This window comes from Papaver somniferum, chromosome 8 (assembly GCF_003573695.1).
Source record: "Papaver somniferum cultivar HN1 chromosome 8, ASM357369v1, whole genome shotgun sequence".
Lineage (NCBI taxonomy): Eukaryota > Viridiplantae > Streptophyta > Magnoliopsida > Ranunculales > Papaveraceae > Papaver > Papaver somniferum.
The window spans coordinates 49,532,314-49,549,613 of NC_039365.1; the positions used below are offsets into that span (position 1 = coordinate 49,532,314).

At 34.4% G+C, this 17,300-nt stretch overlaps 1 protein-coding gene and 2 long non-coding RNA genes across 14 annotated transcripts; 2 read left to right on the forward strand and 1 right to left on the reverse strand.

Annotated features, from left to right (window-relative positions):
- Positions 1–3,990: 3,990 nt before the first annotated feature.
- LOC113301197 lies at positions 3,991–8,298 on the forward strand. Of its 7 annotated transcripts, none has more exons than XR_003336082.1 (7): positions 3,991–4,323; positions 4,569–4,680; positions 5,004–5,088; positions 6,260–6,542; positions 6,720–6,777; positions 7,064–7,584; positions 7,688–8,298. It is a non-coding gene; the product is annotated as an uncharacterized LOC113301197 (long non-coding RNA). The 7 variants fall into 7 exon arrangements; XR_003336085.1 differs by having other exon boundaries at positions 7,064–7,172; positions 7,308–8,298; XR_003336086.1 differs by having other exon boundaries at positions 7,064–7,172; positions 7,349–8,298.
- A 1,392-nt stretch (positions 8,299–9,690) lies between these two features.
- LOC113305536 (polyubiquitin-like) lies at positions 9,691–10,357 on the reverse strand. Its single transcript, XM_026554558.1, has one exon. It carries the CDS (start codon positions 10,153–10,155, stop codon positions 9,691–9,693), a length of 465 nt encoding a protein of 154 aa, XP_026410343.1. The 5' UTR covers positions 10,156–10,357.
- Positions 10,358–10,827: 470 nt separating this feature from the next.
- Positions 10,828–14,520, forward strand: LOC113302403. Of its 6 annotated transcripts, XR_003336865.1 has the most exons (7): positions 10,828–11,160; positions 11,407–11,518; positions 11,842–11,926; positions 12,106–12,203; positions 12,973–13,016; positions 13,100–13,382; positions 13,560–14,063. It is a non-coding gene; the product is annotated as an uncharacterized LOC113302403 (long non-coding RNA). The 6 variants fall into 6 exon arrangements; XR_003336867.1 differs by lacking the exons at positions 12,106–12,203; positions 12,973–13,016 and adding an exon at positions 14,186–14,520 and having other exon boundaries at positions 13,560–13,617; XR_003336863.1 differs by lacking the exon at positions 12,973–13,016.
- Positions 14,521–17,300: the final 2,780 nt, after the last annotated feature.

Consider the following 17,300-nt stretch of genomic DNA (forward strand, 5'->3'; position numbering starts at 1 on the left):
TGCTACGACCCAAAGTCGAAGACTTGATAAACAAATCTGTCACATACAAAAAAGTCTATTGAATAGATAAATTTGTCTCCCACAGAAATACCTACGAGTTTTGTTCAGTCGTTTGATAGATCAAGGTGAAGAGGAACCAATTGATACACCAAACTTATATTCCCGAAGAACAGCCTAGTAATATCAATCACCTCACTATAATCTTAATCGTATGGAAGCGAAACAAGATATTATGGAATTACAAACGATGAGACGAAGATGCTTGTGATTACTTTTTATCTTACTTATTGGAGATTAAATCTCTAGGAAATCTTAGAGAAGATAGTACTCAACATGATAGAACAAAGTTAGATCAGAACACGCAACTACAGAGAAAATAGTGGCGTCTGGCTTCAGAATCCCAATGAAGTCTTCAAGTCGTTAATCTATAATGGTTTTAGGAAAAACCTAGGTTAAAGGAGAATCGACTCTAGTCGCAACTAGTATCACAAAGGAGGTATGGGGATTAGGTTTCCCAGTTGTTAGAGTTCACCCTTATATAGTCTTCAAATCAGGGTTTCCAATAAATGTTACCTTGGTAAAAAAACATTCAAAATTCAACGTTAGATGAAAACCTGATTAGAGTCAAGCTAATATCTTTCAATTAGATCGAACTTAGATCGTTATACACAAATGAAATATGACTTCATTTAGGTATGAGTAACCGTACCCAAACGTGTGCACATAGTTGGCTCAACAATAGTTAACCGAAGTTATCCATATGAACACTTTCATATCAACCTTGTTCATCTTAATCACAACTACTAGTTATGGAGTTGTTCAGTTGTTTACATTCTCATAGAAGTATACAAGACACAATTGAAGCAAAATCATAGCCACGGTTTGCAAAATATATTGCATTCCTTAATATATAAATTATTAGTTCATGAAAAAACCGATTTTAGAACTTAACCCACTCAAGTATGCAAACGGGTATGCATACCTAAGTGGATGGACATAGTTTGGGTTCGCCAATATACGAACGAGTACACATACCTCCAAACTCAGTTGAGTTCCCAGACTTGAACTTTACGCCGGTACGCATACGGGTATGCATTTTAAGTTCCCGGACTTTCAACTAACCAACCAGTAGGCATACGGGTATGCATACAATGGTTCTCGGACTTTTAATAACTTGCAACAGTTAGCATACAAGTACGCATATTGTGTTATATTTAATCAATGGTTAATCGTTCTAAACTCCATCTTAATCATTGAAACATTCTTGGAAGACGGGAATAGCTATCTCATACAAAATATTAGCTTCAAAGAAATTTTCAAGTGATCAATAGATCAATACGAAACATTCCGTGTCTACATCAAATGACTGTCTCACACAAATCATGTAAGATGTTACCAGGCGATTTTCTCATGATCATCTTTTGACATTCGTCAAGAATAAAGATGAACTTGGTTAAAGCGAAAGCTTACCAACACATATTTTGGGAAATATGTAAGCGAGTTAAACTCAAATCGAAATATCAAATGTGTATACTATAAAGTCTATATAGCAATACGAATTTTGTCTCAATAGGAGATAAAATAGAAATAGTCTCCGAGTGATAGATGAGTTCAAGTCTCCGCATACCTTTTGTTGATGAAGTTCCACAAACTCCCGTTAGTAGTTCTTCGTCTTGAATCGATGAACGCCGTGAAGTCTAATGCTCAACTACACATTCTATCCTAGTCCGAGTCATAACTATAAGTAGACTAGAAATCAAGACTTATAGTTTTGGCAACTAAACTTGAAAACAAGCTTGAGATAACAACGCTTGCGAGTTCTACCGAGCAGTTCTTTAACAAGTATATTAGCGAAGAAGGATTCCTCGATCATATCTCTCTCTACTGCTTACAACTTAACCTTTTCAGTTGCTTTATTTTATTTTGTTTAAAATCTAAAACAAAACCCCTTTTGTGACACTTTGACAACTAAAACTCACTGCTCTTTGTGGGAACGATCCTTGCTTCCATTATATTACCAATTAATTGTGTGGAAATGTGACAACCTGGATTTTCAGACTTCGAGAGGACACAAATTCGACCTTGTAGGTCGGGTCCGATCCAGCTAGCAAGTCCAAATTTCCGGACTGCCACTCGTGTAGGACCAGATTCTTCGTTCCAAAAAATTTTAATAAAATACAAAACTCAACTCAAGCGAATTTTATAGAATGAAATATAATATTACTTTTAAAATTACAAAAATGTAAAATATTAATTACAAAATCAAAAATACAAAATTAAGACAAACCAACACCTCGATGAAATCAAAAATGCGATACCCAATTCCCATGATCCAAATAATTTCTTTTACGTCTAGTCTTTCTTTATTCTCTGTGGAAAAGGAGGAAAAAGGGGTGAGCAAATCACAACCCAGTAGGAAGTCTCCAAAAATAATGGAGTGCATCGAAAAACAAACAAATGCAACAGATATACTAATTAAGACCGTGTACAAAAATTCACAAAAATACTTGCGACATTCTCAACTACAAATACTTAATATTTTCTTACTCGAAATCTTCAATCTTAAATTCTAGCCCTTAATCTAGTTGTCAGAGTTATTCCGGTAAACAAACCACTAATGTTCCCCGAACAGTCTTCCCAGAGTAGCCACCAGTGGTGGGATGCCTTAAAGGCCTGACATATTTTCTTACTCAAAATCTTCAATCTAAAATTCTATATTCTTAATCTAATTATCAGAGTTATTCCGGTAAACAAATCACTACTGTTCTCCAAACAGTCTTCCCAAGGTAGCCATCAATGGTGGGATGCCATAAAGGCCTGACATCTCATCAGCAGACGGATACATATTTTCCTACAACTTAATTCATATCAGTGCCATCCACTAATAAATTAAACTCACTTTGGAAAATCTAAACTCAATCTAACTAATAATCTAACACATTAGATTCACTCTCACAAACCAAAACAAATGCTATAATGCATCAAGTTCATTTTCACAAAATCAAAACTAAGTATTTATGCATTAGTATAATTTCTACAATAATAAAGAAAAATAATAGTAATTATATTAAATTTTAAAATAAAAATATATAATTATTTAACAATAACGATTAGTAATAAATATATAAAATTTCATAAATAAATTAAATAACACAAAAATAGCATAATGAATTTAAAAATAAACATGATAATTATTAGTATTATAATCAAAACAAATCAATATAAAGTTAATGCTAAAATATGATTTATTTGATATTAGTTAGAAACCTCCTACCTTTTTTAGCAAAACCTCAAACTCTTGAATCAATCCAAATCCAAACAAAGCATACACAATTTCCAAGAACAAGAAGGATTAATTGCTTAGGTTTTCTTTTCTTTTTTTTTGTTTTATTTTTATTATTCCAAAAGAGGTAAAGAGAAATAAAGTAGAAAGAAAGAGAGATGAAAGTGATGGGTAAAAGTATTTTGGGATTTCGTGGTAGGAGACAAAAGAGAAGAAAAGTTGGAGAAGATGAAAGTGACGCCTCTATTGTCTTTTTTTTTTCCTTTATTTTGTTATACAAGGTTTTGGTAAATAAAACCTTAATCAATTATTATTTATCACTCAAGTTTTGATAAGGGTCACACTATTTTAAACGCACCCCACTATTAAACATACCCCGTTATTAAAGTACATGCATCTCTACACATAAATAATAGTGACACAAAATTTAACAAAGATATCAATCTTTATACTGCAATAGTGTTTGTTGTGTCTCACAACGGTTGAGATATATTCATTTTTCCAACTGGTGGCTGAGATTTCACCTTTCTCCATCAAAGATTTCTTCATCCGACAGTTGTATTAGACTGCAGTGTTCAATGTTATTTTTACGGACTTCATGGGCGTTTCATTTACTTCGTGGTCCACCACAAATCTCTCAATATCTTCCTTATGAAGGAGCCGAATCTGATATTTAAAATTTTAAACTTCTTTAATTAATTTTGGAATATTTCTCAAAGGCGGTGTGTTTGTTGTACGAGTGCACATGTCCGTTTACAGGCCCATCTCCCCGTATTCCATCCATTTTGAAGGGTGAAAATCAAGCGAATCAATTCTCTCTCATCTGCATTTAGGCTCATCGTTTTCTCCACCGCTGTGTCATCGACCAAGCCATTGTAATCTCAAATCTCAATACCGGCAGAAAGCATACCCTAGTTCCGAAATCTATACCTCTAACATTCAAGTCTTACAAAGGTATTCTCATTCTCATTCTCATTTTCATTAAAAACCTAACCTCTGCACGAGAAATCAGGTGATTCTCGAGAAACTAAAGAGAAACGGTGAGTTTTTTCTTTTTTTTTTTGGTTTTCCTTTTTATCCAATTTTGATTAGATACCAGACTTTGATCCCAGTAGAGAATGACCTAAAAAAATTCAAACAAAGGAATAAAAATTATACTTAGTTCGAAATGTAGAAATTGCGGGTTGAAAACCTGATATCATGAACTATTAATGTGTACTGATTGTGAGATTGTATAACCATAATTTGAATGACTTGATCGTTATATTTTTTGTAATCTGTTTAGGATGTCAAAATTCCTTTACGTAGAACTTGAAGAGCATGCAATTGTTTTGGAATCAGGTCGCTCATAAAGAGGTACTAATAATCAGTTGCATCCCCCTCCCAGTTCCATCTAGGTATGTGTTCATCGAAAGGTTGTAAGAACTAATTCAATGTTTTATTTTGTTCGAATTTTTTATTCCTCCGCTATTTTGTTCCCTTCCTTTCCAAATCTAAGTGATCGATTGTGAATTTATAAGGTTTTCCTTTGTCTTTTTTGAATAGCTCAAGTATTTCGTCTTCCTTTGTCTTTTTTGAATAGCAAGTATTTATTTGTTGTAAAACATATTTCGTCATTGCTTACCAAATAAAATGAAAAGTAATTGATGCTGCATCTTTTGTGTCAAAACGCTAACCTTCTGTTCATTATCGTTAAATCTTATTATAATTTTATGTGTAGGTTTGAAGAGATTCAAAATAAAGCAGTGAAGAGCTTGAACCACTCATGGATAAAGCAGAGCTTGCTATCCTGGACCAACTCTTGGGTAAAGCTTTTAGATTTAGTTTTTAGATTACTGTTATTCAAGGGTGATGATTAAATTCTATAGCTAATGGTGCTTGATTCACATTTTTTGATATCCTAGAAAGTTTTTGTAAGCTATAAATTTTGGAATATTTTAACTGTGGGGTTATTTTATTTTGAAAATTTAATCAATTTATGTAGATTTCTATAGATACTCTGATCAAAATCGCCGATTATGGATACTTGCAATGTGTACTGTTGAAGAAGATTGGAATGTTGTAGAGGTGCTTGATTGATATGTGAGTGTTGTTTGTTCTTACTAAACCAAGTATCAGGACATGTATGTGAGCATATTATGGGTGACATTGTTAGTTTGTGTTGTTTTTGTCTTTTTGGCTGTAAACAATGAACATGGTTTACATTATTACTAGATTTGCAGCAATCAAGTACTTAATAACAGTACTTTTGAAAGGAGTCTATCGAGTCAGTTATTTAATTGATTGGATTTAAATACAAGAAACTCATTGGAAAAATGATTAAAGCTCAAACTAGCTTGCTTTTTTTTTCCCATTTTAGATTCTACGATTTCAGTTTATTTTTGCAAAGAACAAAATTTAAGGAGCTCTATTTTCGGGTTTTTTTTTAAAACGACTTGATTTATTTGATTGAAACATGGTACCGGTTCTCTATGTATGTATAATACCATATTTGTTTTTCATATTTTTTTCTATTAAAGTGGTGATGTATCTAGCATTAGTTTTTTTTAGTTCTAACATAGGCTTTTAAAATACAGAGGATGTCTTTGTGCTGTCCGTTTTCAAGATCATAGTTTGACATATGTGTCAATTGCTCTCATAACAGTTAGACTGCAATTAAATCCACTTATTGATATTTATAAATTGCATTCATTAAGGTCGTGTTCAAATCCACTTTTGTAACTGTTGAATGTAACTGTTTTAACACCTTCGTTTGAACATTATTAACTTTCACGCATGTTAAAAGATCACTTAATATTGGAAGTCAAACTACACTGTTCTAATAGTTCGGTTTTTCTCTCATCCTTCAAGGCATGGGTGTAACAATAACAGGGAAGTGTATTCGCCTTATGGGGTACACAAATGTCAAAGCTTTTTTAGCGTGATTTTTAGTGACTCCTTATGGGGTATTCTCAAACCTATGTCTTTCTTTTGCAGGGGTATGCGGAAGCCGTAGGGGAAACCACATTTGTTCGTTGCTCTCGAGTTACGGAGAATTCCTGAATTTGAGTTGAGCTATAGGCTTGGGTTTGCTTTTGGTGGTCTGTTATGTTGAACTCCGTTTGACGCACAGCTATGAGAAGCCTAAAAATTCCCACTGTCCTCCCAGTTTCGTCTCATTTTTATTGATCCAACCTTAGTAAGGAGTGCTGAGCATGGAAACGATGAAGAAGGAAATAACTGAAAAATGTGGCTACCGGGATAAGGAGAACACAAATAAGTAAGTCACACTATGTAAATGGACTGTAGTTATGTTTATTACTAGCCAATTTTGCTGGAAGTGTCCTCTTACAGTTGTTTTTTGTATATGCTAATTATACCTTTATTTCTATTTCCTCTTATTGTATCAAAGTTTAGAAAATTGATCTAATCCAACTGCTATGTTGATTTCTTCTAGGTACCCTTGCTGATGTTGTGCTGGGATTGGATTCTATTGAACGGTTGAACAATATTTGGTGAGTTATGAATCCACATCTTGCTGATCTATCTAAAGCTCCAAACGACATTATGACATTAGCCTGTAGTCATTCAAGAAATTTTCTGAGAATCAAGCGAGCAACCAATACAATTCAGTTTTTTTTTTCCAAGATGATTTTAGCTACAGAAAATGAGTGTATCCTCCTATGAGCAATATAAACTCCTAAATATGGATATCATAAAGTATATAGTTGAGATCCAGGATTGACACAATATCAGATCTCATGAGTTGGATATTTAGGACTTTGATATGTTTTTTTACAGGGATTTTCCCGTGAAAGATCAAGAATATAAAGCTTAGGACGAGACTCTTGCTTCTATCACGGATGGGACTTATGTACACCCTTCAAGCAAAAGCACAATTCTAACTCCTGTGAATAATCTCAAACATACATTATAGCTTTCAAATCGCCTTTAGTTCACTTAATTATATATTTGTTCTCTTACGCTCTTATGCATTTCTTGCAGAGGCCTTGAGAATAACTGATTTGCAAATTTTTGTTGACAGAACTATTGTTGTTCAGTTCGTTGACATGCTGATCCTTTCAGGGATATTTGGTATAGAATGGTGAAAGTATTGGAGCATGTTTGGTCGCATCTCATGTTGAATTATTGAGCATTCCATCTTACACAGTTCGACATTAATAGTAAAACGGAAGGAAGTTTTTTGGTCAATGTGCAGATGCTAGGAAAATATTTCTTGAGATGAATACAAGTTATGTTGCGCCCTAATCCTCCAAGTTTAATATAAAGTTGTCAAATCGTGGCTATCAACTATTTATTAGGTGTTTTTTTTATTGTTTGTAGCAACCCATCACATTTCAAAACTATTTAGGCTTTGGTATTTAGTTTTTCAATGCTAAGGATTCGTCCTTTTTTTATTTCCAGAGCATCATGGATATGCTTTTAGCTATTGGAGGGCACCGCTAACAATGTCCGAGTCTGATGCCCAAACTGGCCACTGTAAAAGATTACTATATTCTTGCCAAGCAAACAGAGTTCACCATAACAACGTTTTTGCTAAGACGTTGTATGCCTCCCTACCACTGCTTATAATTGAGGTGGAAGATTTGTTTTCGTGGCCAACGAAAAAGAAACCGAAGAGTTAATACGAACGTTCATAGAGAGAGTAGAAACATATCGTTACACACAAAAACAGTCATAATATTCATTTCGTACAGGTGCTTTCTCCCAAGGAAATGTATTTGAGATCCTGTATGAGGTTTTACATAAAGAAATGTTCTTTTGAAAATCGTCATACACAATTCGTGGCAGACTAAGATTTTGAGAGGAGAAACTAAAGCTCATGGATTCAAGATAATTTGTACTAAGCCTCAAGCAATGGAGAAAATTTTAGACAATGAAATATAGAGATGCAGTGTTGCTTTTAGGATAGTAGTAACTACTTTTGCAGTCGACTTGGTCAATATAACTGTTGATAAAGTTGATATAATCCATGGAATGGTGTACTGATAATTTTTAAGAAAGGATTGGCACACTGCACCTAAACTTTTCTTAGCTGAAATTTGTTTTAGATTAGGGGTATTATTTCACAGAAATTGTATATTTGTGAGTAGATTTTAGAGTACCGTAGCAGGTGATAGTTTCATTATCAATCCCAGATATTATGAGAGAAACAAAAATGGATATGGAATAAGGAAGGAAGAAAAAGTGTACGGAGTTTACGTTAGTTTCAAAAATGGATACATGCTTGGAAGCTTCAAACCAAAACGTTTTGATGTCGGCAAAAATGTCACGGATTCAAATCAATCCTAAACGTTGATCAACACTGACATGTACAACATAACAAAGTAAGGAGTTTTTGGATCCTATTTTGGCGACATAAACGGAAAATCAAGTAAGAAGCCAAACTCTTACAAGTTACAACCGACCAACACCCCAACTTAAAACGATGTGAAATAGCCCGTGCCGTTAGGCACCGGTAATTCCCTAGTATATATACACCACACAATGCACACATTCATCACAATTAAAAATCATCTTTATTATTTTATTTTATTTTGGAAACCATGAATATACTCAAAACTAAATATTTATCCTCACAAATTAATTTTTAGGTTAAAAACTAGAATAGGATAATTTGGATGGGTTTTAGGCTGAAAATCATATTAATAAAATTACGTGGTTTTACACTATTAACCGCTTAAAAAGAATTTCGTCCCGAAATTCAAAACAAAAAATGCTGGGTGTTACACTATTAACTCCTTAAAAAGCATTTCGTCCCGAAATCCAAAACCAAAATACTGGGGGTTACAGGAAAGAAGTTATTTAATTTGATTGTACTTACGACAGCCGTCAGGGCGGAAGCTAGGGAAAACCGGCCGGCCAAATGGCGCGGTCGTGCTCCTTCCGTGACTGACCTAATCAGTCACGGTTTCCTCTTTACTTAATTTTTCCGACTTCTATTAGAATTTTACTCCCAGTGGCTCTATCATGGGCGAATTCCTAGCTTGCCTAGGTTTAGTCTCGACCAATAGGGATCAAGATATCGTGTATGCTCCGTTTTAGGGCAAAAATCCAATTTTGTGAGTTGACACAAAATTAGGTCAAAAAATTGAATTTTGTGTATTGACACAAAATTAATTAATTTAGGTAAATTTTGTACTTTAACAAAAAATTACTAATTCGTAAACATACATCGGCATCTCTTCCTCCAATACAAACCGATACTGTAAAAAACCAACAAAATGATTCCCAACTGTCGATACCCCATCCCATCATTATCCGCAGTTTCTCAAATGATTAAACTTCAAACAATGCTTCAGAAGCGACCATTTTCTTATGTTTAACTTTCTCTCCGAAAACCCATTCTTCTGGTCTATATGTAGTTTCCATTATGATCTTAAAGGAGCTTCCGGATATTTTGTTTCTTAAATGAAGACAGATGTGACCCAATTCCCGACACTTAGTATAGTTGTTGATGTATGGTGAACTCTTGCGATAGTGAGGCCATCTTCCAACTGTTTACCGGCGAAAATTAAACGCTGCTGGTCTGGAGGGATGCCTTCCTTATCTTGAATCTTGGCCTTGACGTTATCGATCGTGTCAGAGCTCTCGACTTCCAAAGTGATGGTCTTGCCGGTTAGAGTCTTAACAAAGATCTGCATACCACCTCGGAGACGAAGGACAAGATGAAGAGTAGACTCCTTCTGGATGTTATAATCAGCTAGAGTTCTTCCATCTTCCAACTGTTTACCGGCGAAAATAGGACGCTGCAGGTCTGGTGGGATGTCTTCCTTATCTTGAATCTTAGCCTTGACATTGTCGATCGTGTCATAGCTCTCAACCTCAAGGATGATTGTCTTCCCAGTTAGAGTTTTCACAAAGATCTGCATATTCAAAGATCGCTGAAGAATTCAAATTCCTTTAGAAGAGAGAAAGAGAAACGGTGAGTTTTTTCTTTTTGTTTTCTTTTTATTATCCCAAAAGAGGTAAAGAGAAATAAAGTAGAAGGAAAGAGAGATGAAAGTGATGGGTAAAAGTATTTTGGGTTTTCGTGGTAGGAGACAAAAGAGAAGAAAAGTTGGAGAAGATGAAAGTGACGCCTCTTTTGTTTTTTTTTTTCTTTTGTTTTTTTATACACGTTTTTGGTAAATAAAACCCTAGTCAATTATTATTTCACTCAAATTTTGATAAGGGTCACACTATTTTAAACGCACCCCACTATTAAACACACCCCGTTATTAAAGTACATGCATCTCTACACATAAATAATAGTGACACAAAATTTAACAAAGATATCAATCTTTATACTGCAGTAGTGTTTGTTGTGTCTCACAACGGTTGAGATATATTCATTTTTCCAACTGGTGGCTGAGATTTCACCTTTCTCCATCAAAGATTTCTTCATCCGACAGTTGTATTAGACTGCAGTGTTCAATGTTATTTTTACGGACTTCATGGGCGTTTCATTTACTTCGTGGTCCACCACAAATCTCTCAATATCTTCCTTATGAAGGAGCCGAATCGATATTTAAAATTTTAAACTTCTTTAATTAATTTTGGAATATTTCTCAAAGGCGGTGTGTTTGTTGTACGAGTGCACATGTCCGTTTACAGGCCCATCTCCCCGTATTCCATCCATTTTGAAGGGTGAAAATCAAGCGAATCAATTCTCTCTCATCTGCATTTAGGCTCATCGTTTTCTCCACCGCTGTGTCATCGACCAAGCCATTGTAATCTCAAATCTCAATACCGGCAGAAAGCATACCCTAGTTCCGAAATCTATACCTCTAACATTCAAGTCTTACAAAGGTATTCTCATTCTCATTCTCATTTTCATTAAAAACCTAACCTCTGCACGAGAAATCAGGTGATTCTCGAGAAACTAAAGAGAAACGGTGAGTTTTTTCTTTTTTTTTTTTGGTTTTCCTTTTTATCCAATTTTGATTAGATACCAGACTTTGATCCCAGTAGAGAATGACCTAAAAAAATTCAAACAAAGGAATAAAAATTATACTTAGTTCGAAATGTAGAAATTGCGGGTTGAAAACCTGATATCATGAACTATTAATGTGTACTGATTGTGAGATTGTATAACCATAATTTGAATGACTTGATCGTTATATTTTTTGTAATCTGTTTAGGATGTCAAAATTCCTTTACGTAGAACTTGAAGAGCATGCAATTGTTTTGGAATCAGGTCGCTCATAAAGAGGTACTAATAATCAGTTGCATCCCCCTCCCAGTTCCATCTAGGTATGTGTTCATCGAAAGGTTGTAAGAACTAATTCAATGTTTTATTTTGTTCGAATTTTTTATTCCTCCGCTATTTTGTTCCCTTCCTTTCCAAATCTAAGTGATCGATTGTGAATTTATAAGGTTTTCCTTTGTCTTTTTTGAATAGCTCAAGTATTTCGTCTTCCTTTGTCTTTTTTGAATAGCAAGTATTTATTTGTTGTAAAACATATTTCGTCATTGCTTACCAAATAAAATGAAAAGTAATTGATGCTGCATCTTTTGTGTCAAAACGCTAACCTTCTGTTCATTATCGTTAAATCTTATTATAATTTTATGTGTAGGTTTGAAGAGATTCAAAATAAAGCAGTGAAGAGCTTGAACCACTCATGGATAAAGCAGAGCTTGCTATCCTGGACCAACTCTTGGGTAAAGCTTTTAGATTTAGTTTTTAGATTACTGTTATTCAAGGGTGATGATTAAATTCTATAGCTAATGGTGCTTGATTCACATTTTTTGATATCATAGAAAGTTTTTGTAAGCTATAAATTTTGGAATATTTTAACTGTGGGGTTATTTTATTTTGAAAATTTAATCAATTTATGTAGATTTCTATAGATACTCTGATCAAAATCGCCGATTATGGATACTTGCAATGTGTACTGTTGAAGAAGATTGGAATGTTGTAGAGGTGCTTGATTGATATGTGAGTGTTGTTTGTTCTTACTAAACCAAGTATCAGGACATGTATGTGAGCATATTATGGGTGACATTGTTAGTTTGTGTTGTTTTTGTCTTTTTGGCTGTAAACAATGAACATGGTTTACATTATTACTAGATTTGCAGCAATCAGGTACTTAATAACAGTACTTTTGAAAGGAGTCTATCGAGTCAGTTATTTAATTGATTGGATTCAAATACAAGAAACTCATTGGAAAAATGATTAAAGCTCACACTAGCTTGCTTTTTTTTTCCCATTTTAGATTCTACGATTTCAATTTATTTTTGCAAAGAACAAAATTTAAGGAGCTCTATTTTCGGGGTTTTTTTTTAAAACGACTTGATTTATTTGATTGAAACATGGTACCGGTTCTCTATGTATGTATAATACTATATTGTTTTTTCATATTTTTTTCTATTAAAGTGGTGATGTATCTAGCATTAGTTTTTTTTAGTTCTAAAATAGGCTTTTAAAATACAGAGGATGTCTTTGTGCTGTCCGTTTTCAAGATCATAGTTTGACATATGTGTCAATTGCTCTCAGAACAGTTAGACTGCAATTAAATCCACTTATTGATATTTATAAATTGCATTCATTAAGGCCGTGTTCAAATCCACTTTTGTAACTGTGGAATGTAACTGTTTTAACACCTTCGTTTGAACATTATTAACTTTTACGCATGTTAAAAAATCACTTAATATTGGAATTCAAACTACACTGTTCTAATAGTTCGGTTTTTCTCTCATCCTTCAAGGCATGGGTGTTCACAATAACAGGGAAGTGTATTCGTCTTATGGGGTATACAAATGTCAAAACTTTTTTAGCGTGATTTTTAGTGACTCCTTATGGGGTATTCTCAAACCTATGTCTTTCTTTTGCAGGGGTATGCGGAAGCCGTAGGGGAAACCACATTTGTTCGTTGCTCTCGAGTTACGGAGAATTCCTGAATTTGAGTTGAGATATAGGCTTGGGTTTGCTTTTGGTGGTCTGTTATGTTGATCTCCGTTTGACGCACAGCTATGAGAAGCCTATAAATTCCCACTGTCCTCCCAGTTTCGTCTCATTTTTATTGATCCAACCTTAGTAAGGAGTGCTGAGCATGGAAACGATGAAGAAGGAAATAACTGAAAAATGTGGCTACCGGGATAAGGAGAACACAAATAAGTAAGTCACACTATGTAAATGGTCTGTAGTTATGTTTATTACTAGCCAATTTTGATGGAAGTGTCCTCTTACAGTTGTTTTTTGTATATGCTAATTATACCTTTATTTCTATTTCCTCTTATTGTATCCAAGGTTAGAAAATTGATCTAATCCAACTGCTATGTTGATTTCTTCTAGGTACCCTTGCTGATGTTGTGCTGGGATTGGATTCCATTGAACGGTTGAACAATATTTGGTGAGTTATGATCCACATCTTGCTGATCTATCTAAAGCTCCAAACGACATTATGACATTAGCCTGTAGTCATTCAAGAAATTTTCTGAGAATCAAGCGAGCAACCAATACAATTCAGTTTTTTTTTCCAAGCTGATTTTAGCTACAGAAAATGAGTGTATCCTCCTATGAGCAATATAAACTCCTAAATATGGATATCATAAAGTATATAGTTGAGATCCAGGATTGACACAATATCAGATCTCATGAGTTGGATATTTAGGACTTTGATATGTTTTTTACAGGGATTTTCCCGTGAAAGATCAAGAATATAAAGTTTAGGACGAGACTCTTGCTTCTATCACAGATGGGACTTATGTACACCCTTCAAGCAAAAGAACAATTCTAACTCCTGTGAATAATCTCAAACATACATTATAGCTTTCAAATCGCCTTTAGTTCACTTAATTATATATCTGTTCTCTTAGGCTCTTATGCATTTCTTGCAGAGGCCTTGACAATAACTGATTTGCAAAGTTTTGTTGACAGAACTATTGTTGTTCAGTTCGTTGACATGCTAATCCTTTCAGGGATATTTGGTATATAATGGTGAAAGTATTGGAGCATGTTTGGTCGCATCTCATGTTGAATTATTGAGCATTCCATCTTACACAGTTCGACATTAGTTGTAAAACGGAAGGAAGTTTTTTGGTCAATGTACAGATGCTAGGAAAATATTTCTTGAGATGAATACAAGTTATGTTGCGCCCTAATCCTCCAAGTTTAATATAAAGTTGTCAGATCGTGGCTATCAACTATTTATTAGGTTTTTTTTTATTGTTTGTAGCAACCCATCACATTTCAAAACTATTTAGGCTTTGGTATTTAGTTTTCAATGCTAAGGATTTGTCCTTTTTTTAGTTTCTAGAACACTATGGATATGATTTTAGCTATTGGAGGGCACCGCTAACAATGTCCGAGTCTAATGCCCAAACTGGCCACTGTAAAAGATTACTATATTCTTGCCAAGCAAACAGAGTTCACCATAACAATGTTTTTGCTAAGACGTTGTATGCCTCCCTACCACTGCTTATAATGGAGGTGGAAGATTTTTTTTCGTGGCCAACGAAAAAGAGGCCGAAGAGTTAATACGAACGTTCATAGAGAGAGTAGAAACATATCTTTACACACAAAAACAGTCATAATATTCATTTCGTACAGGTGCTTTCTCCCAAGGAAATGTATTTGAGATCCTGTATGAGGTTTTACATAAAGAAATGTTCTTTTGAAAATCGTCATATACAATTCGTGGCAGACTAAGATTTTGAGAGGAGAAACTAAAGTTCATGGATTCAAGATAATTTGTACTAAGCCTCAAGCAATGGAGAAAATTTTAGACAATGAAATATAGAGATGCAGTGTTGCTTTTAGGATAGTAGTATTGCAGTCGACTTGGTCAATATAACTGTTGATAAATTTGATATAATCCATGGAATGGTGTACTGATAATTTTTAAGAAAGGATTGGCACACTGCACCTAAACTTTTCTTAGCTGAAATTTGTTTTAGATTAGGGGTATTATTTCACAGAAATTGTATATTTGTGAGTAGATTTTAGAGTACCGTAACAGGTGATAGTTTCATTATCAATCCCAGATATTATGAGAGAAACAAAAATGGATATGGAATAAGGAAGGAAGAAAAAGTGTACAGAGTTTACGTTAGTTTCAAAAATGGATACATGCTTGGAAGCTTCAAACCAAAACGTTTTGATGTCGGAAAAAATGTCACGGATTCAAATCAATCCTAAACGTTGATCAACACTGACATGTACAACATAAACAAAGTAAGGAGTTTTTGGATCCTATTTTGGCGACATAAACGGAAAATCAAGTAAGAAGCCAAACTCTTACAAGTTACAACCGACCAACACCCCAACTTAAAACGATGTGAAATAGCCCGTGCCATTAGGCACCGATAATTCCCTAGTATATATACACCACACAATGCAAACATTCACCACAATTAAAAATCATCTTTATTATTTTATTTTATTTTGGAAACCATGAATATACTCAAAACTAAATATTTATCCCCACAAATTCATTTTTAGGTTAAAAACTAGAATATGATAATTTGGATGGGTTTTAGGCTGAAAATCATATTAATAAAATTACGTGATTTTACACTATTAACCGCTTAAAAAGAATTTCGTCCCAAAATTCAAAACCAAAAATGCTGGGTGTTACACTATTAACTCCTTAAAAAGCATTTCGTCCCGAAATTCAAAACCAAAATACTGGGGGTTACAGGAAAGAAGTTATTTAATTTGATTGTACTTACGACAGCCGTCAGGGCGGGAGCTAGGGAAAACCGGCCGGCCAAATGGCGCGGTCGTGCTCCTTCCGTGACTGACCTAATCAGTCACGGTTTCCTCTTTACTTAATTTTTCCAACTTCTATTAGAATTTTACTCCCAGTGGCTCTATCATGGACGAATTCCTAGCTTGCCTAGGTTTAGTCTCGACCAATAGGGATCAAGATATCGTGTATGCTCCGTTTTAGGGCAAAAATCCAATTTTGTGAGTCGACACAAAATTAGGTCAAAAAATTGAATTTTGTGTATTGACACAGAATTAATTGATTTAGGTAAATTTTGTACTTTAACAAAAAATTACTAATTTATAAACATACATCGGCATCTCTTCCTCCAATACAAACCGATACTGTAAAAAACCAACAAAATGATTCCCAACTGTCGATACCCCATCCCATCATTATCCGCAGTTTCTCAAATGATTGAACTTCAAACAATGCTTCAGAAGCAACCATTTTCTTATGTTTAACTTTCTCTCCGAAAACCCATTCTTCTGGTCTATATGTAGTTTCCAATATGATCTTAAAGGAGCTTCTGGATATTTTGTTTCTTAAATGAAGACAGATGTGACCCAATTCCCGACACTTAGTATAGTTGATGATGTATGCTGAACTCTTGCGATAGTGAGGCGCTGGTCATATTGACAGAACATGCGTGCTTCTGATCAGGTACCTTCATGCATATCTTAATTCAGGCACTTCGGGAGATTCATGTTACTTAGCTGAGAATGAACATCAATCGTCATGCCATGTCAGTGTTAAGAAATCAGCCGGGAAGACGTCACAAAATAAATACTCGGGAGGATCTGCATTAGTGAAAAAATTAACTAGAAGCTCGAACTTTAATATAATAAAATTATCGAATACCTGAGAGTATTCTGATATGCACCAGCATTATTCTAATAATTTTCGTAGATGTAGATACTGAATCATACAGTGAATATAAATTGCACATGCATATATATATATAAATTTTCTGAATTCAGCCAGGTGAAGTTCATAAATATAGTTATATACGTGTAGAGAAAGAGGCATAGGCGCGCATTTACTTTTAATGGTTGTACTTCCTTGCAGAATGAAGGCACATAAATACTGTTAGAGCATTGCTCGGTCGACCTCTTATGCGTTGTTATCTCAAGCATGTTTGTCAATGTTAGTGATCAAAACTATAAGTCTTAATTTCTAGTCTATTATAGCTAAGTCTCGGACTAGGATAGAAAGTGTAGTTGAGCTCAAGGACTTCATGTCGATTCATCATACAAGAAGAAGAACTACTCAAGGAACCGGTGGAACTTCTCGACAAAAAGGTATGTGAAGACTTGAACTTATCT